Source organism: Erinaceus europaeus, chromosome 12, assembly GCF_950295315.1.
Source record: "Erinaceus europaeus chromosome 12, mEriEur2.1, whole genome shotgun sequence".
Classification (NCBI taxonomy): Eukaryota; Metazoa; Chordata; class Mammalia; order Eulipotyphla; family Erinaceidae; genus Erinaceus; species Erinaceus europaeus.
Genome location: NC_080173.1, coordinates 88,066,183 through 88,090,385, shown reverse-complemented (window position 1 = coordinate 88,090,385; position 24,203 = coordinate 88,066,183). Strand labels below are relative to the sequence as shown.

The 24,203-nt window shown below is 44.5% G+C and overlaps 1 protein-coding gene across 3 annotated transcripts in view; it reads right to left on the bottom strand.

Annotated features, from left to right (window-relative positions):
* Window positions 1-801: 801 nt before the first annotated feature.
* USP43 (ubiquitin specific peptidase 43) overlaps window positions 802-24,203 on the bottom strand; it is a 94,894-nt gene continuing 71,492 nt past the window's right edge. For all 3 annotated transcript variants that reach the window (XM_060204423.1, XM_060204424.1, XM_060204422.1), the window contains 3 exons: window positions 19,864-20,022; window positions 16,614-16,775; window positions 802-2,485 (listed from right to left, as the gene is read on the bottom strand). In XM_060204423.1, coding sequence (XP_060060406.1) covers window positions 1,404-2,485; window positions 16,614-16,775; window positions 19,864-20,022 — 1,403 coding nt within the window. In that variant the 3' untranslated portion in view covers window positions 802-1,403. The remainder of the gene's footprint in view (window positions 2,486-16,613; window positions 16,776-19,863; window positions 20,023-24,203) is intronic.

Genomic DNA, 24,203 nt, shown 5'->3' with positions numbered 1-24,203 from the left:
TGCGCTTAACCCACTGCGCCACCGCCTGACTCCCGTCAATCATTATTTTAAAAAATGTGACTGAAGGAGATTGGGCAGTAGTGTACCTGGTTGAGTACACTTGCTACAGAGCACAAGGACCTGGGTTCAAGGCCCTAGTCCCCACCTGCAAGGAGGAAGCTCCACAAGTGGTGAAGCAATGCTGCAGGTATCTCTCTCTCTCTCTCTCCCTCCGTCACCCCCTTCTCTCTCAGTTGCTCTCTGTCTCTATCCAATACATACATAAATAATAATTTTTAAATGTTATGAAATAATGTGAATAGTTTTAGAAAATGGTCAACAAATGATCCCTAGAGGCAAGTTCTGACTTCCACAGTCCTCACAAAAACAAGCCCTCTGGAGAGAGGAGACATCTGCCTTCCTAGAAATCAGTTAATACCCCCACCTGCAGGAGGAATCGCTTCACAAGTAGTGTAACAGGTCTGCAGGTGTCTGTCTTTCTCTCCCCCTGTCTTCCCCTCCCCTCTTCATTTCTCTCTGTCCTATCTAACAACGACGACATCAATAACAACAATAACTACAACAGCAATAAAAAAACAAGGGCAACAAAAGGGAAAGTAAGTATTTAAAAAAACTGGAAAAAAAAAAGAAATCAGTTAATACATCCTTTACATTTTTAGACACTTTCTAGTGTCATAGCAATAAGCCAACTGACACAACAGGAATAAAATAAGATAACTTCTCACACTTGAGGAATTCAGACAACCATCTGCTATTTTCATTACTGAACTTTTATTGGTTATACACAGATTGCTTATTTAAAAAAAAAACATAGCTTCCTTTCTTCCTAGTATCAAAATAGTCATCTTTTTTTAAATACTTTGAAAAAAACTTTAATACAATTATTTTGGCATATATTAAATTTTCTCCTAAAATGTTGACTTCTCTCCTCGTCTACATTCTTTCTGTCACCAGTTTTTTTATTAGTGTTTGTCTGTTTTGGCACCTTTAAGTGCTGTATCCCAGAGAAACATTAAAGGGAAAATACTTTTCAGTAACATTCAGTATTTCTTTAAAAAAAAAAAGTAATGGAGAAGCAATGACAATGTTCGATTTGATGTTGAAGATTCCTATTAACCAGGCTTGAAACAACTCACTCCTTGCCCTGAATATATATATATATAATCCTGACCCAACAGCACCCTCTTGTGGCCTAGAAGGATAAAGTACCCAACAATACAGGAAGGTAAGTTGGACATGAAGTGAATTAAAAGTCTAGATGTCAAAATACAAACACAAAATCACTTTCCGGGCTCACAAGTCAACTGGCTTCCCCAACGCCCATTCTCAGTACAGGCTGCCTTCATTGAATTAGTGTAGAGTCATGAGAATTTCAACTCCCCCGCTAGACTGGAATATACCATTCAAAAGCTAGATTCTGGTAATGTTTTCTTTCTACCTAAGGAGAGTGTGTGGTATTTCATTTTTTGCAAAGTGCCGAATGGAGTCTGCTCCCCCAGAACATTTCTCTGTGATGGGCCAGGGGCACCTCCCCTGGAGGGCCTGCTGGCTTTGCGCGCAAGGCGGAGAGAGCTGGGCGCCGACCGGACATCTCTCTCCAGGTGGCCGGTAGGTCCCCGGGCCGGGCTCTCTGGAAGCCTGAGTGAAGGAGAAGAGCCTCGAGCCTGGTCATCCACGGCAAGGCTGAGCCTGGCCTTCATCATGGAAGCTGGGGGCGCCTGAGGGACCACTTCTGCCCAGTCATTCTTCCTGTTCTCCTTCCTCCCAAACACGGACCTCAGAAGGGTGAGGGTCCCCTGTGGGAATCTGTCTCTCTCTGAGTCTCTTCCTTCTTCATTAGCTCTTTTCTTCATTAAGGGGTTTCGGTGATTGCCCGCACTGTTTCTAGATAGTTCCTCGGCTCTCAGAGCCTCCTGGGAAGAGGGTGCTCTGTTGACGCTTCCCTTAGAGTTCACAGTCTTCTGGCCCTCTGGCCGGGCCCGTCTTTCGTCCTCCACTGAAGGCATCACTGTGAGAGGCAGATCAAACTGCTTGGGAAGTCTGATATCCTGACTTGAATTTTCCTTGAGTTTCCTTGCTGTTAAGTTTAGACTATCTGAGTTTCCAGAGACCACACAGTGGCTGGAGTGACCCTGGGGCTGGGACAGAGCGGCCAGCCTGCTCTCACTGGCTCGCCCAGTGCCCTCATCCTTAGCAGCCAGGGTGGCATTTAACCTTGGCACGGCCGGCTTCTCATCCCCGCCGGTGACGCGGGTCAGCCATGGTACGATGGACTGGCTCGTGGGTCGAGGTCTCCGCCTGGATTCCAAGTATTCCACCAATTCGACGGATGCAGGTGCGCTGGGTGGTTTCTCCCGAGATCCAAAAGACCACCGGAGGGGCATGGTTTTGAATGGTCCCTGCTTAGCCCGGGAAGGGGTGGGCACCTTCATGCTGATGCTTCGGCCTCTTACTCCCTGTACCAGAGACCTGGCCTCCAATCCACCTGAAAGAGACACCAAGAGCATTAGTGCCCAAGTAGTCTACCGGCTACAATAAGAGAAACAACTTGATTAACTAAAACAGACCGACTGAGCCCCTCAGTCCATCAGACTAAGCCGGACATGGGGGGAACACAGCTGTGAAGAAGACGCAGATGGTTCCTCCCCTCTGGAGAAGCCACAAGACAAGCCTGTCCCAAAGGTTCCCACATGCCCAGACAGTGTAGACTCCTGGTAAAGCCCCATCTCCGAGCCATCCTGTCCTAAAGTTTAGAATCATCTCCATTCATCTTTAAATACTTCTGTGACACAGAATGCTCACAAAAAGTACCCCCCCCTTTTTTTTTCAGGTCAGAGGAGGTGCTCATATTTTCTGGTAGAAGAATCTCTGACATCTTACCTTAGACCAAACTAGAATGGACTGTGTGTCCAGTTTTATCTAAACTGGCGTGTATGACCTCATTGCATATTTTGCGACATCTCTATATAGTTGGACTTTTTTTTGCTATTCACAATAGCAAAAACCTGGAAGCAACCCAAATGTCCTTTGACAAATGACTGGATAAAAAAGTTATGGGATAGATACTCAACAGAATATTAGTCAGCAATTAAAAAAGAGAGAGAGAGAGAGAGATGATACTGTGTCTTTGGGGATAAAGTGGATGGAACTGGAGAAGATTATGCTCAGTGAAGCAAGAATGGAGGTGAAGGACAACCACTGGATGGTTTCACTCACATGCAGAATATAGAGAATTGAGTACATGAGTGTGAGAAAAACAAAATGCCAACCTGTGTCTAAGACTGTGGGAGCACTATGGTTACGGGGGCCTTTTGTGATAGGAGCTGTGAAAAATCAATAAATATATATATTTTAAACTGAACTTTTAATTTAAATTTTATTTTATTTGACAGGATGGAGAGAAATTGAGAGGAAGGAGAGATGGAGAGGGAGAGAGACAGAGACAGAGAGATACCAGCAGCCCTACTTTACCGCTCATGAAGCTTTCCCCTTGCAGGTAGGGATCGGAGGCTTGGTAATACATGCACTTAACCAGGTGTACCACTACCTAGTCCCTTGAATTTTTTTTTTAAAGACTTTTTTGCATGAACTGTTTAGAAAATCTAGAAAAAATACATCGTTCTACTTGCAAAACTATTGGTATATGCATATACTCATGTGTGGAAATGTGGGAATAAATGCTAAGACTGCTGGAGGTCCACATAGTCAACGTCTACCAGTTTCAGACTAACAAGAGGAAAGCGTCATGAAAATGACAATGGTGGTGGCTGGACAACAGCCCCAAGGCCACTAAACTGGCCATTTAAAAATATTCCAGATGATTAACTTTAAGATATGTCAGCGTGGAATAAGGGCAAGAGACTGGCATACTTTAATGATGACTCTTTAGTCACTATCAGGCCACCCCATTAGCTGGAACCCTATTCGGAGAGTCCTGAGATTCCTGAACAGACATGATGGGCCTAGACCCCAAATAAATCTCTCTCCCCTTGTTCTCATCTCTATCAGGAGCAACACAATAGACCCCTTTGTGGGCCCCCCATAGGACCTTGCCCTCAACTTGGGTCAACAACGGTAGAGAATGTTCCATCCTCTGAACGGAGGCTGGACAACATACTCTATGCTACACCTGAGGAAGATGGGTCAATATTGGGGCAGCTTGGAACATTCCTAATGATGACCACAGAATGTGAGCTCAGATCTACAAGGATGCGGAGGTCATATGGGCTCCTGAGTTGAATATGGGCTCCAGATTACATCAGATTGATGGGGTTTACAGTCAACAATATTTATACACCTTTCCCATTTTAGGGAGCTACTCTCTTCCCTGATCCAGCTTTCTGTTCCTTTTCCAGCCATGACATCATCTCCCTAGACAATAACTTAGATCCACCTGTATATTAGATTTCAGACTCAGGGAAGAAAAAAAAACTAGTATAGCTACAGGCCCTTTGGAATATAAAACTAAAATACGTCTACTAGTTATCTACAAAATGGAGGACCCCACCCCTCCAACTCTTCATTTGCACTATTCCAGCCTTTAAGTTCATGATTGATCAACAATTTGTTTGGTTTTGTATGTTAACTCTCTTTTCAGCCACCAGGTTCCAGATGCTAGCAGGATACCAACCAGACTTCTCTGGACAGACAACCCCACCAATGTGTCCTGGAGCTCCGCTTCCCCAGATCCCCACCATACTAGGGAAACAGAGAAGCAGGCTGGGAGTATGGATCAACCTGTCAACACCCATATTCAGCAGGGAAGCAACTGAAGTCAGACCTTCCACCTTCAGCAGCCCACAATGACCTTGGGTTCATACTCCCAGAGGGATAAAGAATAGGAAAGCTATCAGGGGAGGGGATGGGATATGGAGTTCTGGTGGTGGGAATTGTGTGGAGTTATACCCCTCTTATCCTATGGCTTTGTCAATGTTTCCTTTTTATAAATAAACAAATAAATGTTGGCATGCGGGAAAAAGGTGGTCATGTGCCTTTTGAGAAAGAGAAAGCCCCTCGGACATCTACACAACCTTTTACCCACAGCTAGTCACTCTCATCATGGAATAAGAGGACAACTCAAAAAAATAAATCGAAGAAGGACATTCATCATAAACCCCCACTCAGTTGTACAGGCAATTTGCAGCATGGAGAGCCACCAGTGTAGAGGTGCCCAGTGACAGCAGGAGAGAGCTTTCACAGGCCTCATCAGCACCAGGCTTCTTGGTTAGAAAATGCTAAAAGGTAAGGCAAAAGAATACACTTAAACTGCAGGGGGACTCTGACAACAACTCAGGGGTTCCTGGAGAATTTCACATTTTTCACAGATAAATTTTAGGCATTTTTTTTTCTTCCCCTCTAAAGCATTTCTTTAGATTAGCCATCAATGGACAAACACAATTTCACCCCAAATACTTTGCAACTTCAGTTTCTATTGACCTCAGTGTTCCGCCATCCAATTCTCATTCTTTGGGGAGTGGCGGTGGGCAGGGGGAGGGACACACACACACACACACACACAAACACACAAACACACACACACACTCTTCTGGGTTTTGAGATGTCTGTGAAGATAACTTTCCCTCTACCACAAGCCTTGAGAAGGACAGAGAGAGCAGCTTTGTACTAGGAGGACAAAGCAGCAACCTCCCCCCTCTTCAGAATGAAAGAATATGGCCTGCAGCCCTGGCGGGTGGTGAGACAGCTTGGCAACGGCTCTAAAAGGAACCGAGGGGCCTTTCTTCCCTGATAAAAGGCCCTGAGGCCTGGGCGATACCATGGTCACTGCTCCATCTCACAGGAACCACATCCATCCACGTAAACCTTTTCTCCTCTTTCTCAGGACAGCAGAGAGAAAGAAGCATCTCTGCTATCTTTTATCTTAAGTCATACTATCTATGGGATGACAAGAGAATGTAAGAAAGGGCGGTATAAGGACAGAAGGCAGTGGGACAGTACCCATGCTGTTCTGCTCTCTTCTGAGGGAAGCAGAGGCCAAGTCCCATTGCCCCTTTCCCAGAGATCATCCTGGGATGCTGGGAGCTGAGGCACGGGTGTGCAGAATCCTGAGCAGTCAAGATGGCTGCACACTGCGTGAAGTCTGTGGCCCTGCTCAGGCCCAGTCTGACTTGTATGGTTGAGAGTATTAAACCACTTCAGGACTAGGCAGGGAGACATCATTATGGTTAAGCAAAAGATTTTTTTTTTTTAAAGATTTTCCTTTTTATATATATTTATTTATTTTCCCTTTTGTTGCCCTTGTTGTTTAACAGTGTTGTGGTCTTGATGTTGTTGTTGTTGGATAGGACAGAGAGAAATGCAGAGAGGAGGGGAAGACAGAGAAGGGAAGAGAAAGACAGACACCTGCAGACCTGCTTCACCGCCTGCCAGGGGCTCGAACTGGGATCCTTATGCCAGTCCTTGTGCTTTGCACCACGTGCGTTTAACCCGCTGCGCCACCGCCTGACTCCCGGTAAGCAAAAGATTTTTATGACTGAGGTGCCAAGGTTCCAGGTTCAGTCCCCAGCACCATCATAAACCACCATAAACATAAAGGCATGTATGATTAATTCTCCAGAGCATACATCATGAGCCTGCCAGGTCCTCACACAAGATGGCGTCTTTGTGGTCGGGGGACATAGCTCCCAGGTACCCCTCTGGGAGGGAGCTCTAGAATCAGCAGATGCTGCCCCAAGGAATGCTCCATCTGCTCCTCTGTGGTTTTATGCTCGGCCAGTGAAAGCAGGCATCCATCTGACCTCACCTTGCATACTGTGAGCAGGGGCCTGGTCCCTTCCTGTCATCCTTAGTCTAAAATGAACTGATAGGACAGGGGAGAATTAAATATACAAGTGAAAAGAATGTCTCTGGGCTGAGTGGTGGCGCACCTGGTGGACTGCACATGTTACAATGAGCAATGGCCTGAGTTCGAGCCCGCGGTCCCCACCTGCAGGGGGAAAGCTTTGCAAGTGGTGAAGCAGTGTTACAGGAGCCTCTCTGTCTCTCTCTCTCCCTCTCTGCCTCCCCTTTCCCTCTTGATTTCTTGTCTCTAGCCAATAAATAAAGATAATTTTTTAAAAAATTTTCTTTTTTAACCAGAGCAGTGTTCAGCTCTGGCTTATGGTGGTGCGGGGAATTGAATCTGGGACTTTGGAGCCTCAGGCCTAAGAGTCTGTTTGCATAACCATTATGCTATCTACCCTCCCGCTAAAGAAAAAAAATTTTTTTAAAGGATATTTTCCTCAAGATAAGTCTGTGACTGTAGAAGAAAAGGCCTCCCAAAATCCTAGGTAAAGGTAGTGAACAAAAAAACAGATGAAGAAATGTTCTGGTACAATTTCTTAGCTCCAAGATCACAGACAGAATCTTAAAAGCAGTTAAGAGAAAGGGCAAGTGGGACAATGTGTGGGAAGGAACAGACTTCTCACCGGCAACCCTGGCTGGCTTGTTAGTCTGTGGGAAAACGTCCTCAGACACCTGAGAGAAAAAGGGTGGCGAGCCAAGAGTCCGTCCAGCGGTCAAGCTAGCATCCACTCCCAGCTAAGTGAAAACAGCTGTGACTACACAGAGCGTGAGTGAGCACAGCATGCAGAGCTCCACAGGAGTGTGGCCAGAGCACCTCAGAAGCATAACTGGGGCCTCAAGAGGAAGGGCGAGGAAAAGAAGAAAGCCAGTGAGTGAGTGGCATACCGCAGACCCTACTGTCCATGGGCCATCCGTCTGCATATGGGGGGGAAGGGGTTAGAAGAACTTAGCAGGTGTGACCTGAAGCTAAGGACACGTGCTGAGGACAGGAGAAGATGTGAAAGTAAAAAACCCAGCGCAGAACAGATTATGAATCCCAGTTAATTCTCAGAGCTGAGAATGAAGGTAAGGAAGTTCCTCAAACTGGCCGGAGAAAAGTCTTCAAGGCATTTCAAAGATTTCATTTGGGGGGAAATAACATGGAAACGTTGCAGGGTTCTTATCTTATTGGCGAGGAGAGAAGTCAGTGATGAAATAGAATGACCAGCAGGACATAGTTGACTTCTGGTATTCACGTAATAAAAAGAAAATCAGGGAGTTCGGCAGTAGGTTCAGCGGGTTAAGCGCACGTGGTGCAAAGTGCAAGGACCAGCATAAGGATCCCGGTTTGAGCCCCCGGCTCCCCACCTGCAGGGGAGTCGCTTCACAGGCGGTGAAGCAGGTCTGCAGGTGTCTGTCTTTCTCTCCCCCTCTAGGTCTTCCCCTCCTCTCTTCATTTCTCTCTGTCCTAACAACAATGACATCAATAACAACAATAATAATAACTACAACAACAATTAAAAAGGGCATCAAAAGGGAAAATAAATATAAAAAAATAAATTTTAAAAAACTTAAAAAAAAGAAAGAGAATCAGTCTGTCACAAATACTGTGAAGCAAAGAAGCATTTAGAAAGATGAAAATAGTGGAGCTCCCAAATTTTCAAGGAAAAAAAATCAATATGATAAAGAAAAAATTATAGAAAAAAAAGGTTTTTGAAGTTGCTACAGTTAAGTATGAATGGACTGAATCCTCTATATGGTAGGCTCTGAATTTTTTACAATAAAAATGTATAAGTAGGGGGCTGGGCACTGGTGCACCCAGTTAAATGCACATAGTACTAAATGCAAGGACCTGTGCAAAGATCCAGGTTCCAGGCCCTGGCTCCCCACCTGCGGGGGGAGGGGGTCGCTTCACAAGCCATGAAGCAGGTATTTTTCTCTCTCCCTATTTCCCCTTCCCTCTCAATTTCTCTCCGTCCTATCCAATAAAATGGGAAAAAAAATGGCCACCCAGAGCAGTGAATTTGTAGTGCCAGCACTGAGCCCCAGAGATAACCCTGGAGGCAAAAAAAAAAAGTTTATGTAGAGGCCAGGCAGCGATGCTTCCAGTTGAGCATAAATGTTACCACGAGGAGGGGGAGGAAAGGAGAGGAGCCCAAGGTCCAGTGAAATGTGGGAAATTGGTTTGGATTCTGATTATGACAAGCTGCCTTAAAAAGTGTCAGAGAGGAGAGATGTGGGTATACGCTTGGCATTCGATAAAGTGGGGGTGGCGGGGGTCAGCTGACGGTGGTGCACCAGGTTGAGTGCACATGTTATCATGCAGGAGGACTCAAGTTCAAGCCCCCACTCCCCACCTGCAGAGGGAACATTTCATAAATAGTGAACAAGGTCTGTGGGAGTCTATCTTTCTTTCTCCTTCTCTATCTCCTCTTTCCTTCTCAATTTCTCTATTTCCCTATCAAATAAAATAGAAAGAGGAAGAAAAAGGAAAGAAAAGAAAAAAGGCCACCAGGAGCGGTGGCTTCATAGTGACAGCACAGAACCCAGCAATAAACCTGGTGGGCAATTAAAAAAAAACGTAAATTACAATTACAAAGAAAGGACACAATACACCTCCTTCCTAACCAGTTAGTCCTAAAAAAGGTAAATTTAAAGACAAAGGGGGATTGAGTAGAATCATCAACCCACCTTGTATAATAGTTGTAATAAGAAGCTCACGCTCCTCAAACAAATAATACACACGATTGTATGTATCCATAGAGCATAAACAAAATGATAACTGTGGGCTTATCTGGTCATAAAAAGGGAGGAATTTTTGAAAACTACGTTTTTTCTAACAATTCACAAAATCAGATATAAAGAATAAAAGGGTAAACACCCCTCCTCCTCCACAAAAACAAACAAAAAAAGATGTCAAGTACTTGAAACTCCCAGATAGACTTTAGATCAGTGAGAAAATCAAAACTGAAATCATACATTATCTAGAAGGCACTTCAAAAAAAGTTAAAACCAGAATCTCTGAGGTCCAATAAAAACCATAAAAGATATTTATCGGGAGTCCGGCAGTAGCTCAGCGGGTTAAGCACACATGGCGCCAAGCGCAAGGCCCGGCATAAGGATCCTGGTTTGAGCCCCCAGGTCCCCACCTGCAGGGGAGTCGCTTCACAGGCGGTGAAGCAGGTCTGCAGGTGTCTGTCTTTCTCTCCCCCTTTCTGTCTTTCCCTCCTCTCTCCATTTCTCTCTGTCCTATCCAACAACGATGACAACAGCAGCAATAATAACTACAACAATAAAAAACAAGGGCAACAAAAGGGAAAATAAATAAATAAATATAAAAAAAGATATTGATCATCATCAGGTACACCGATCCTAAAAAAAAAAAAAAAAAAAAAAAAAAAATTAAATCCTAGGGCCCCTTACTGCAAGGGGATAACTGAGAAAGAGCCTACTAATCTTTTTTTTTTTTTTTTTTTTGACACCAGGGTTATCGTTGGGGTTTGGTGCTCGCACAACAAATCCATGGCTCCCTCCTGGCAGCTATTTCTACCCTTTTATTTTTTTTTAAATTGGACAGGACAAACAGAAATTGACAAGGGAGGGGAGATAGGGAGAAAGAAAGAAGACACCTGCAGACCTGCTTCACCGCTTATGAGGTGGACTCCCTGCAGGTGAGGAGCTGGGGCTCGAACCCAGGTCCTGTGCACGGTGATATGTGTGCTTACTAGGGTGTGCCAGCACTGGGCCCTGGGTCTACTAATCTTTTCCTACGGCTGTGTTTCCCTAAAATTGCCAGAGATGTCTATATCCTATTTCTTGTGGAGTTTCTCCCAATACCTGTCACAATGCCCACAAACCTGGATCCATTTATTTTGGTTTAAAATGCCTTTGTTGGGAGCCGGGCAGTAGAGCAGTGAGTTCAGTGCACGTGGTGCAAAACGCAAGGACCAGCATTAAGGATCCTGGTTCAAGCCCCAGGCTCCCCACCTACAGGGGAGTCACTTCACAGGCGGTGAAGCAGGTCTGCAGGTGTCTATCTTTCTCTCCCCCCTCTGTCTTCCCCTCCTCTCTCCATTTCTCTCTGTCCTATCCAACAACAACAACATCAACAGTAATAACTACAACAACAATAAAAAACAACAAGAGCAACAAAAAGGAAATTAAATAAATAAATATTTTTAAAATGCCTTTGTTATTAATGTTATTATTGCTGGCTTGGGGGAGGGGGAATTCTGTAGTGAACAGGACCACTTTTGATTCAGCATCAGCAGGGACTAAATGCCAGTAGTCTTGTTCTTATTGTAAAAGTCTTCCACATACTCCAGGGGAGAGAGAGTGGAGTCAACCACTACTGAAAACCATTTATGCGGGGGCTGGGTGGTGATGCACGTGGTTGAGTGCACGTTACAATGCACAGGAACCCAGGTTCGAGCCCCCGGTCCCTACCTACAGAGGAAAGCTTTGCAAATAGTAAAGCAGTGTTGCATGGGTCTGTCTCTCTCCCTCTCTATCATGCCCTCCCCTCTCAATTTCTAGCGGTCTCTAGCCAATAAATTTTATAAAGATAAAAACATTAAAAAAAAAAAAACACCAACCTATACACTGGAATTTTATCCTGCCCAATTTTTTTTTTTTTTGATAGAACAGAGAGAAACTGACAGGGTGGGGGGAAGACAGAAAGAGAGACTGAGAGACACCTGCAGATCTGCTTCACCGATTGTAATGGGACCCTCCTGCAGGTGGGGAGACGGGGTCTTTTTATTTTCTTAGTGACAACTGAGAAATACAAACTACTGTATTTACTGTTGAATGTAAAACAGACAGAAGCATCTTTCTATTTCATACTTAAACTTCCGAGCACAGAATTGCATAACTCTGAGTTGCCTTTGTTTTTTTTAACAAAGACACAATATGAAAGTATTGCTATACCCAATGTATATAAACCTTACAGCTAGGATGTGGAGAAGGAAAGGAAGGAAGAAGAGCAAACAGGAAGCAGAATGCATAAGTTCCATAGCAGTCAGAGTGAAGTCTATGTGTTCAAAGTCAGAATAATACTTCCTTTCAGAGAGAAAGGAACTGGCAATGGCTGAGAAGGATGTACAGTAGACAGGGAGCGTCTGCACCATTCTATTTCTTCATCTGGGTGATTACAGGTGTATATTCATTTTATGATAATTCATCAGATTTGTACCTTTGGCTAGTGTGTGTGTGTGTGTGTGTGTGTGTGTGTGTGTGTGTACGTGTACATATAGATGTACACATATAGATTTAGGTACATATATAAATAAATAGAAATTTCATTTATTTATTCCCTTTTGTTGCCCTTGTTGTTTGACTGTTGTAATTATTATTGTTGTCATCGTTGTTGGATAGGACAGAGAGAAATGGAGAGGGGAGGGGAAGACAGAGAGGGGGAGAGAAAGACAGACACCTGCAGACCTGCTTCACCGCCTGTGAAGCGACTCCCCTGCAGGTGGGGAGCCGGGGGCTCGAACTGGGATCCTTACTCTGGTCCTTGCGCTTTGCGCCACCTGAGCTTAACCCGCTGTGCTACAGCCCGACTCCCATAAATAGAATTTTTAAGCCTCTCATGCCTAAAGCTCCAAGTTCCAGGTTCAATCCCTCACACCAAAAGCTAGAGCTGAGCAGTGCTCTGGTAAAAAATTAATTAATTAATTAATTAATTAATTAATTAAATAATTCACCCATGGGAAACACTGAAACTAAAAGTAACTAGAGGCTGAGAAGATATTCCAGATAATAAAAGCATAGGACTCGCACAGCTAAGGCTCCTAGTTGGATCCCTGGTCTAGCATGTGCCAGAGTGATCATCTGGGTTCTCTCTCAATTATATGAAACTCTCTCCTCATATGCAATAAAAACAGTCATAAAAGTTTCTCTCACGGGGGCATGACGGTGGCACAACAGGTTAAGTGCACATGGTGCAAAGCGCAAGGATAGGTGCAAGGATCTTGGTTTGAGCCCCTGGCTCCCCACCTGCAGGGGGGTCGCTTCACAAGCAGTGAAGGAGGTCTGTCTCTCCCCTCCTCTGTCTTCCCCTCCTCTCTCCATTTCTCTCTGTCTTATCCAACAACAGCAACAGCAACAGTAACAACAACAACAACAACAAAGGCAACAAGGGTAACAAAAATGGGGGAAAAAATGGCCTCCAGGAGCAGTGGATTCATGGTGCAGGCACTGAACCCCAGCAATAACCCTGATGGCAATTTAAAAAATTAAACTACTCAGCCGATCTTGGATGGACCTTGAAAAAATCATGTTGAGTGAAATAAGTCAGAAACAGAAGGATGAATACGGGATGATCTCACTCTCAGGCCGAAGTTGAAAAACAAGATTAGAAAAGAAAACACAAGTCGAACCTGAAATGGAATTGGAGTATTACACCAAAGTAAAAGACTCTGGGGTAGGTGGGTGGGTGGGGAGAATACAGGTCCATGAAAAATGATGAATTAAATAGTGGGGGTTGTACTGTTAAATGGGAATCTGGGGAATGTTATGCATGTAAAAAAAAAAAAAAAAGAAGTAGAAACGCAAAGCAGAAATTGACTGAGTTTGGAGTATGGCACCAAAGTAAGAAAGCAGAAGTACACTAGAGTTTGCAGTGAGTACCTCCCTAATACTTCCTCTCCACTTTTCCAAGTTTTGGGTCCAGGATTGCTCAACAATTTGTTTGGCTTTGTATGTTAACTCTCTTTTCAGTCACCAGGTTCCAGATGCCATCAGGATGCCGGCCAGACTTCCCTGGATTGAAGACCCCACCAATGTGTCCTGGAGCTCAGCTTCCCCAGAGCCCCACCCTACTAGGGAAAGAGAGAGGCAGACTGGGAGTATGGACCGACCAGTCAATGCCCATGTTCAGCGGGGAAGCAATTACAGAAGCCAGACCTTCCACCTTCTGCAACCCTCAATGACCCTGAGTCCATGCTCTCAGAGGGATAGAGAATAGGAAAGCTATCAGGGGAGGGGGTGGGATATGGAGATTGGGCGGTAGGAATTGTGTGGAGTTGTACCCCTCCTACCCTATGGTTTTGTTAATTAATCCTTTCTTAAATAAAAAAAAAAAAAAAAGAGCTCAACAAACTTAGCAACAAAAAAGCAAATGACCCCATCCAAAAATGGGCAGAGGAAAAAAAAAAAAAATTAAACTACTCAATGGTGTACTACTCAAGAATGTTTTATTAGTGATTTAATAATATTTTCTATAATTTCTCTACCCAGTCATCTGTCAATGGTGTTGAGACTGCCTCTATATTTTCACTCTTTTGAATAAAACATCTTTAAACATAAAAAAAAAAAACTAGGGTGGAGGGGAGAGTTCAGGTCCTGGAAAAGGATAACAGAGGACCTAGTGGGGGTTGTATTGTTATGTGGAAACTGAGAAATGTTGTGCATGTACAAACTACTGTATTTACTGTTGAATGTAAAACAGTAGTCCCCCAATAAAGAAATTAAAGACATTAAAATACATATATACACATACATATGAAAACATTTTAAACAGCAATTAGAATATGCTGTTACTATCAGGTTGAAAGAGCAGAGACTAAAGCTCTCTCTTTTCTCTTTGACACTTAAGAGTTCTGACTGAGGAGCTTTCTTTCTTTAAATATTTTTTTAAAGATTTTATTTATTTATTAGTGAGAAAGACAGAAAGAGAGAGAGAGAAAGAGAAAGAACCAGACATCACTCTGGTTTCTTGCATATGCTGCTGGGGATTGAACTCAGAATCTCATGCTTGAGAGAGTCCAACAACTCTTTATCCACTGCACCACCTCCCAGACTACCTGAGAAGTTTTCTTTCTGTGGTTACTACCTTATTCTCCATTACAATCATCACTTTCTCTCTATGTGGATCATCTGAAATGCTAATATGCTCTATTACTTCCTATTTAACAAAGAACAACAACAAAAAAAAAGCCCAACCAAACTAACAACAACAAAAAGAAAACCCAAGCTCTGCTGTCAGCCCACCGTCCTGTGAGCTCTGCTCACAATTCTTTTTTTTTTTTTTAACATTTTTTAAATCTTTATTTACTGTATAGAGACAGCCAGAAATTGAGAAGAAGCGTAGACAGAGATTGAAGGAGACAGAGAGACACCTGCAGCCCTGCTTCACCACTTGGGAAGCTTTCTCCCTGCAGGTGGGGGACCAGGGGCTCTAACCAGGGTCCTTGTGCACTGTAACACGTGCGCTCAAACAGGCGCGCCACCACACGGCCCCCCTGCTCACAATTCTTGACAGAGTCCATCCTACTGTCACACCTTCAGCCCAGGTCCTCTTCACCTACTTCAGCTTCTTCAAAAGTCCCAACCCTTGACAGATGTTCTTGGCAAGTCACTGTGACCTTCCACCCTGACATTCACACCCCACCCTCCTCTTACTCAGCCTCTCAGTGTACTTGGCACAGCTATACTTTCCTCCTCGGCCATTCTGCTTACTATTCCGGTCTCTCTTCCTTGGGCCCACCATACCTCATGCTTTCCCACTCGAAGCCTTTACCCTGACAGTCCCATCTACACTACTCTTGCCTCCAACCACCTCCTCAGAAAATATCTCACCTGTATGGATCGACCTTCAAACAGTGGAGAAGCAACCACAGAAGGCAGACTTTCCACCTTCTGCACCCCGTAGAGGATTTTGGTTCATACTCTCAGAGGGATAAAGAGCAGGGAAGCTTCCAATGGAGGGGATAGGACATGGCACTCTGGTGGTGGGAACTGTATCGAATTCTAACCCTTTATCTTATAATCTTGTTAATCATTATTTTTATGTTATTAATTAATTTATTTTGCCTCCAGGGTTATCGCTGGGGCTCAGTGCCTGCACTAGGAACCCACTGCTCCTGGCGGCCATTTTTTCCATTTTGTTGGATAGGACAGACAGAAATTGAGAGAGGAGGGGGAGATAGAGAGGGATGGAGAAAGAGATACACACCTGCAGACCTGCTTCACCGCTCAATCAAGTGGACCCAAGCTGGGATTCGAACCTGGATTCTTGCTTGGCTCCTTACATTTAGAACTATGTGTGCTTAACCAGATGTGCCATTGCCCGGCCCCTGCTAATCATATGAAATCACTAATGAAAAAATATAGAAAGGAAAGGAAAAGAGGGGAGAGGAGGGGAGGGGAGGGGAGGAGATATCCCACCCATCCTATCTAACAGGGGCTTCCACACTGTTTCTCTCTAGCCCCAGTCCAGACATCTTTGTGTTTCCTTTGCCCTCACACCTGCTTTACATGGCGTCCTTATTTTCATTCACTTATGGACACTGTGTCTCTGGCCCCGGAATGGTGAGTGAACCAGGGGGCAGGGGCAGAATGTTCCTGGGTGGAAGTGCACGGGACGAGAGGAGCTGAGTGCTGGGTCACATTTAAGAGATGAATAAACTTCTCCTAATTTTATTTATATTTATTTTTCCTTTTTATTGCCCATGTTGTTGTTGATGTCGTTGTTGTTAGATAGGAGAGAGGAGGGGAAGACAGAGAGGGGGAGAGAAAGACAGACACGTGCAGACCTGCTTCACCGCTTGTGAAGTGACTCCCCTGCCGGTGGGGAGCTGGGGGCTCGAACCGGGATCCTTCCTCTGGTCTTTGCGCTTTGTACCATGTGCACTTAACCTGCTGCACTACCGCCCGACTCCCAAAAAATGCTTTATATTTATTTTTTCCTTTTTTAAACTTCTCCTAATGAGAGACTCCTTACACTCAGGGCCATGAGGTGCCAAGACTTTCAAGAAGATCAGGAAGGATGGCGGTCCCAGAAAACAAAAGCCAAAGCAGCAAATGTAACCGGAAGTGAGAGAACATACCCTTCTCCTGCCTGCAGAGGCTGGTGAGGACTGGTGAGGTAGGCGCTGGGGGCTGGGCAGGGCTGGGGGCCGAGCTCCAGGACAGCAGGCTTCCCCGGGTGCTACAGTTGTTACTCCCCAGCCTCAGCAGCCAGTGATCTGACAAGGAGGAGCTCGTGGAACCTGCAGAGAAAGCAGAAGAAAGACTAGAACCCACTGTACCCCTTCAGGGCCCCAGAGGAGCTTCTCATGATACATTTCCATTGCCAGGCTCGGACCTACAGCACCAGAGCAGAATGACAGATGCAGAAGTTAATGACCAGACGAAACGCCAGCAATGAATGAGCCCAGTGCCCAAGCTGAACCTTGTAGAGAAAAAACATTTGAGCCTAGAAAGGAAAGTCTGGTCATCAGAGCTGAAAGGTTTTCCAAGAAAGTACTTGTCTCCAACTCCATTTTCCTAAAGAGGTTATTGTTCATACTTTTTTTTTTGCCTCCGGGAATACTGCTGGGGCTCGGAGCCTGCACTAAGAATCCACTGCTCCTGGAGGCCATTTTTTCCATTGTCGTTGTTGGATAGGACAGAGAGAAATGGAGAGAGATGAGGAAGACAGAGAGGGGGAGAGAAGGGTAGACACCTGCAGACCTGCTTCACCACACTGTCAGCTGTTGCTAGGGCTCCCAATCCACGTGGACTCAGTCTCTCTCTCTCTCTCTCTCTCTCTCTCTCTCTGTCTCTCTCTGTAAAAGCTTTTGCTTGGGGATTTTTTTTTCCACTGTCAAAGTAGGACAGAGGTATTCACAGATGAAAATCCTTAGTTTATAGGTGAAAGCAAACGAATGCTGAGATCATCAGATTCAAGAAGTACCAGTGAGGAAAGCCTATCCTTTCCTTTTCCTGTTGCCTGCTAGGAATAATAAAAAGAAGAAATCTGCATTTTCATCTCTTTATCAACACCACCCTGTGAAGCGACCCCCAGGCAGGTGGGGAGCTGGCAGCTTGAACCTGAATCCCTGCACGTCATGCTCTGTGTGCTTAACCCGGTACACTACCGCCCGGCCACCCCAATCCCCCTGCCCGTTTTTCATACATTTTTCTACTGTCTCTCTTCTGTTAAAAAAAAAAAAAAGTAATTAAATAAATAAAATAAAGGCAGACTTTCCACTAGGGTTGATTGAGACCTGCTGGGGCACCTAGGTTTTATTTGATCTTTTCCAAGACTTGTGGGTGAGAAAATCGGCATAATTTTTTTAAAAAAAAAAGTTCTCTCCACAGGGCAGTAGTGCAGGGGTTAAGCACACATGCCACGGAAGTGCAAGAACCAGCATAAGGGTCCCCACCTGCGGGGGGGGGGGGGGGGGTCCGCTTCACGGGTGGTGAAGCAGGTCTGCAGGCTTCTGTCTTTCTCTCCCCTTCACTGTCTTCACCTTCTCTCTCGATTTTTCTGTCTTATCCAACAACAGCAGCAAAACAACAAGGGCCACAACAAGGCCAACAAAATGGGAAAAATGGAGCAGTGGATTCGTAGTGCAGACACCAAGCCCCAGTGGTAACCCTGGAGGCATAAAAAAATGTTCTCTCATCCCAGATGAGAATGACTAGTTTGCAATGTGCAATAGATCACATAAAAAAAAAATAATAATTTCGGGAGCCAGGAGACACAGCTCACCCACTAGGATGCACACTTTCCCCTCTGCAAGGACTCAAGTTCAGGTCTCCAACACCACACAGGAGCACTATAGACCAGGACTATAGTGTCTCTTCTTTTTCTCTCCCTCTCTGTCTCTAGCTGAAATTGAAAAGAAAAAGAAGAAAAGGAGGAGGAGGAGGAGGAGGAGGAGGAGAGGAAGAGTCTGCCAGAAGTGGTGGCATCCTATGCAAAAACCTAGTGCTAAAAATAATAAGATCAATTTTGATATTTTTCTCCTGCCTGCATGCAAGTTTATAAGCCTATTGGGATACAATTATTGCCTCCTTTTCTTTCTTCTTTTTAAAACAATGTTGATAGGATGGAGAGAAATTAAGAGGAGGTGGGAAAATAAAGAGGGAACGGGGAAAGGAGACACCTACAGCACTGCTTCACTCATGAAGCCCCCCTCCCCGCCGCCACCCATCGGGATTAGAGGCTTGAACACCCAGCCCCTGCCTCTCCCTTTCTAAAAGAACTAATGCAGGTTTAAGCTGTACACGTCTAATCAAAACCCTGGCTTAATGGAGGCCAGGCAGTGGCACACCTGATTGAACATACACATTGCTATGCACAAGGACCAGAGTTCAAGCCCCCAGTCTCTACCTGCAGGGGGAAAGCTTCATAAGTAGTGGACTAGCAGAGCAGTGTTGCAGGTGTCTCTTTTTCTCTCCCTCCATCCCCTCTTCCCCTTTTAATTTCTGTCCCAATAAATAAATTAAAACAAACAAAAAGGCTGGCTTAATGTGGGTGACATATCCATCCTACAAGCTTACAGATGGGATAAGAGCCTATAATGCTCAAACCTCTGAACAGCACACAGAGCCTCCTCCTCCTTCAGATTCTTGCCTAAGGCTCTGGACTCTTGACACTCAACTGAGCTTCTCTCCCCAGTGCTTGAAAGTGACATCCCAGCAGAACTCTCAGATGGCTACCCTATGACCCTGCGATTCCTCTCCTGGGGATCTATCCTAAGGAACCAAATACACCCAACCAAAAAATATTTGTGTATACCTGTGTTCATAGCAGCACAATTTGTAATAGCCAAAACCTGGAAGCAACCCAGGTGTCCAACAACAGATGAGTGGCTGAGGAAGTTGTGGTCTATATACACAATGGAATACTACTCAGCTATTAAAAATGGTGGATTCACCTTCTTTACCCTATCTTGGTTGGAGCTTAGAGATATCATGTTAAGTAAGATAAGTAAGAAATAGAAGGATGAATATGGAATGATCTCACTCACAGACAGAAGTTGTACAGCAGGATTAGAAGGGAAAACTCTAAACAGAAGTTGGACTGGAGTTGGTGTCTTGCACCAAAGTAAAAGACTCTGGGGTGGGTAGGTGGATGGGTGAGGGGGAGAGTTCAGGTCCTGGAACAGGATGGCAGAGGACCTAGTGGGAGTTGTATTGTTAGGTGGAAAACCGGGAAATGTTATGCATGTACAAACTATTGTATTTACTGTTGACTGTGAAACATTAATCCTCCAATAAAGAAAAAAATTCATTCATTCATTCAAAAAAAAAAAAAAAAAAGTGAAGTCCCAACCTCCCCGTCGTCTAATGAGCTGCAGCACATACCTCTCATGGAGCTGCTGGCTGACCAGGGAGGGATGCTATTCCGTTTCTGGTAAAACAGGATGTAAGCTCCTCGGGAATTGACCTCATCTTCTAAAAGTGGCTCCACAGTGCTGTCATCGTAACTGTACCACTGGCCATCCAGAGAGTTCCGGCAGTAGGCTGCAAGGATTCAAATCCCAAATCCTCATTACTGGAACATGCCCACCCCACCTCCAACCCCCTGTCAAAGCATCAAGATGTTTCCCAGTGTTGTAGCTGAAAAATGGACCTGCTTGTAACAGAATGAGAAAGACGGTTCCATTTTTTTTAACAAGTAGATTTTGTGAAACAATAAAGATGAATCAGTTACACTGTAAGATTTTCACTATGACACTGTGACGTTGCCTAACCTTCCACCCTCACGCTGTAGTCATTTTTTTAGGAAAAAAAATGTCCAATAAAAGAGAGTCCCGTTAGTAAGACACTTATGGCAACATTCACCCCATTTCTACTGAAAGTATTCAAAACACACATCTCTGATTCAGTATGGAATGAAAATAGGGAGATAGCATAAATGGCTATACAAAACAAACAAACAAACAAAAAAACCACAAAAACAAAACTCCCATGCCTGAGGCTTTGAAGTCCCAGTTTCAATCTACAACATCATGGTCAGTCAGAGCTGAGCAGGGCTCTGGTCTCCTCTGTATCTTTCTCTTTGTATCTCTCTCATTAAAATAAATACACTGAGGGAGTCCAGCAGTAGTACAGCGTGTTAAGCGCATGTGACGCAAAGCACAAGGACTGGAGGAAGGATCCCGGTTTGAACCCCCGGCTCCCCACCTGCAGGGGGGTCGCTTCACAAGTGGTGAAGCAGGTCTGCAGGCGTCTATCTTTCTCTCCCCCTGTCTTCCCCTTTTCTCTCCATCTTTCTCTGTTCTATCCAACAATGACATCAATAACAACAATAATATCTACAACAAAAATAAATAAATATTTAAAAATAAAATAAAATAAATACACAGGGGGCCAGGCGGTGGCGCACCTGGTTAAGTGCACACATTCTAGTGAGCAAGGACCCAGTTTCAAGGCCCTGGTCTCCACTTGCAGGGGGAAAGCTTCACGAGTAGTGAAGCAGGGCTGTGGGTGTCTCTCTATATCTTTCCCTCTCTATATCTCCTCCTTCCCCTCTCAATTTCTCTGTCTCTATTCAATAACAAATAAATAATATTTTAAAATAAATAAATAAATACACAGATTAAAGCCAAAAGGACTAGATAGGTAACTGTTTAAAAAAAAAATACAGTCGGGATTATGGTACAAATTTTTTGCACCTGAGAATTAAAGTTAAAATATTTATAAAATGCTCGTAATTAACATTTTCACCTTCTAAACAAATATAGAAAAATATTATCTTTTCCTTCATATCTCAGTGAGTGGAGGCATCATCTCTTTCTGGGTTAGACAGAAAATATTTTAGACTCTGTATGTCACATATAGTTTCTGCCATATGTTCTTTTGACACTCTTAGAAATGTGTGTGTATATAATATATATATATATACATATATATTTTTTTTATTATTTGTTGGCTATACAAAAAGTCAGGTGCTGACTGGACTTGGTCCATGGGCCAATCTGCTGATTCCTGCACTAATCCAAGTTAGGCACTTCAGAGCACACCACCTTTGCTTCTCCTTTCTCTTTCCACCCCACACGCAAATCAAAAGCCAAAAGCCGGTCTTACTCATATTACTTCCAAAATGTCTCAAACGTCTTAGTTGTTATCACTTCAGTCCCAATCAGCATTGTCTCTCCCTTGAGCCCCGGAAACATCCTCCAGCTACAATGCCAACCTTGACTCTTGTTCTCTCCTTTTTAATTTTATTTATTTTATTTTTGAGAGAAATGCAGAGAGAGAAAGACACAGAGAAACTGAGCACTGCTCAGCTCTGGCTTATGGTGGTGCAGGGGATTGAACCTGGGACTTCGGAGCCTCAGTCACGACAGCCTCTTTGCATAACCACTATGCTATCTAACCTCGCCCTGACTCTTGTTCTCTTACACTTCTGACAGAACTAAAAACTCATTCTCTACTCCTCCTTCATTTACAAATCAGATTGTATCTTTACTCTCCTGCCTAAAACCATTTCATTGCTTCCTATTTCCCTTTAATTTTTTCTTTTTTTACCAGAGCACTGCTCAGCTCTGGTTTATGGTGGTGAGGGGGATTGAACCTGGACTTCAGAGCCTCAGGCATGAGAGTCTCTTTCATAACCATTATGCTATCTACCCCCACCCACTTCCTATTTCCCTTTGCAAAAAAAAAAAAAAAAAAAGGAGAAGCCAGGTGGTGGCATACCTGGTTAAATGCACATATTACAGTTCACACCCCAGTGCCCATCTGCAGAGGAAGGCTTTGAGTGGTGAAGCAGGGCTGCCAGTGTCTCTCTGCCTCTCTCCCTCTCTATTTCCTCCTCTGTCAATTTCTCTCTGTCTCTATCCATTGATAAATAAAAATATTAAAAATAAAGACTTTTAAGAATGAAAGAATTTGGCTATCCAGGATAAAGTAGACCAAGGAATATAATTATGGTTTTTTTTGTTTGTTTGTTTTTACCAGAGCACTGCTCAGCTCTGGTTCACGGTGTTTCAGGGGACTGAATCTGGGACCTTTGGGGCCTCAGGCATGAGAATCTGTTTACATAACCATTATGCTGCCTCTCCCACCCAGAGAATATAATTATGAACAACAGAATTGGTGACCCAACGATTGCTTCTGTCCTTCCACTTGTCTACTTCTTTCAAGTTCCTCCTTAGAACATAAATCAAATATGCCCCTAAAAAAAATAAAATAAGACCAAATCTGATCAGTGTGCTTGGTGTTAAATCTCAGATGAGAATAAATAGTATTCTCTCAATTTCAAAACTTACCCTTCTATATTTGACAGGGTCAATGTAAATAAACACCAGCCTAGCTCAACTCCATAACTTGAACCCAGGGGACCTCTGGCAGGAGCCTGGTGTGTTGTGACCCCCATAGGAGTTTGGGACTATCAGCATACGAATCAGGCATCCAAGTTCGACATCCTCGAGGAAACACTCACGAAAGGCATGTCTCTGATATCTGATTACTGTAAAAAAATGGCGACTAATCCCTAGCACTGCAAAAATGGTATCATCTGTTTTCCATCTACACCATGCCTCGGCCTCGCGTGAGCTTAATGTACAGCTTGGCGATACGAGAATCCGGCATGAAGCCCAGCCAGTCTATCTTGGCGTTACTCTCGATCGCACTCTGTCATTTCACGAACATCTCATAAAAACTGCAGCAAAGGTGGGCGCGAGGAATCACATCATTGCAAGACTGGCCAGCTCCTCATGGGGCGCGAGCACTTCCACACTACGATCATCATCTCTGGCATTATGCTATTCCACTGCAGAATACTGTGCCCCAGTATGGTTCCGTAGGCCCCATGTGCACTTGGTCGATTCCAACTTATATTCCTCCATGAGGATAATTTCTGGAACCATCCGTTCCACCCCGGTTCCATGGCTGCCGGTTCTTAGCAACATCGCCCCGCCAGATATTCGTCGGGATGCGGCATCATCTAAGTTCATTTCCCACGTCTACGCTCGACCGGACCTGCCAATATAAGCGGATATCTTCGCCCACCCTGTCCAACGCTTGATGTCTCGTCACCCAATCTGGTCCCCTACGCCTACACTCAACTTCTCTGTTCCAGTCTCTTGGAAACAGAGCTGGCAGTCAGCTGAGGTAAAGAACAAACACCTCATCACAGACCCCTGCAAGCGTCAACCCGGCTTTGACCTAGCACGTTATGATTGGGCCCTCCTCAATCGGTATCGAACAGGCCATGGCCGGTGCGCGGCTATGTTCCATCGCTGGGGAGCCAGAGACGACCCGAACTGCCCCTGCGGCTCCAGACAGACTATGACCCACATAGTCAATGACGGCCACCTCTCCAGATTCAAAGGAGGTCTCGAAACTTTACATCAGGCTCAACCTGACGCTGTTGACTGGCTACGGAAGAAGGGCAAACGCTAGAAGAAGAAGCATACGAATGACATCAGCCTGAGGTGGGACACAGGGAGAAGGGCATTATAAAAGTACGGGACTTGAGCAGTTGGCTCTCTCTGGCTGCTTCTTCACTTTGGTGGAGGTGTTCCAGGTATCCGCCACGGCTACTTCTCCTGGGAACTGAAGATGTGTGATTCTGTAGCCGGTAAACTTTTAGACCCCTGTATAGCCACGAGTAACCTTTACCTCAGCTGATAATTGTTTATCTTAATGGGACTAAACTTTTGATAACTATACTGGGACTTTATGGACCTAGCGTA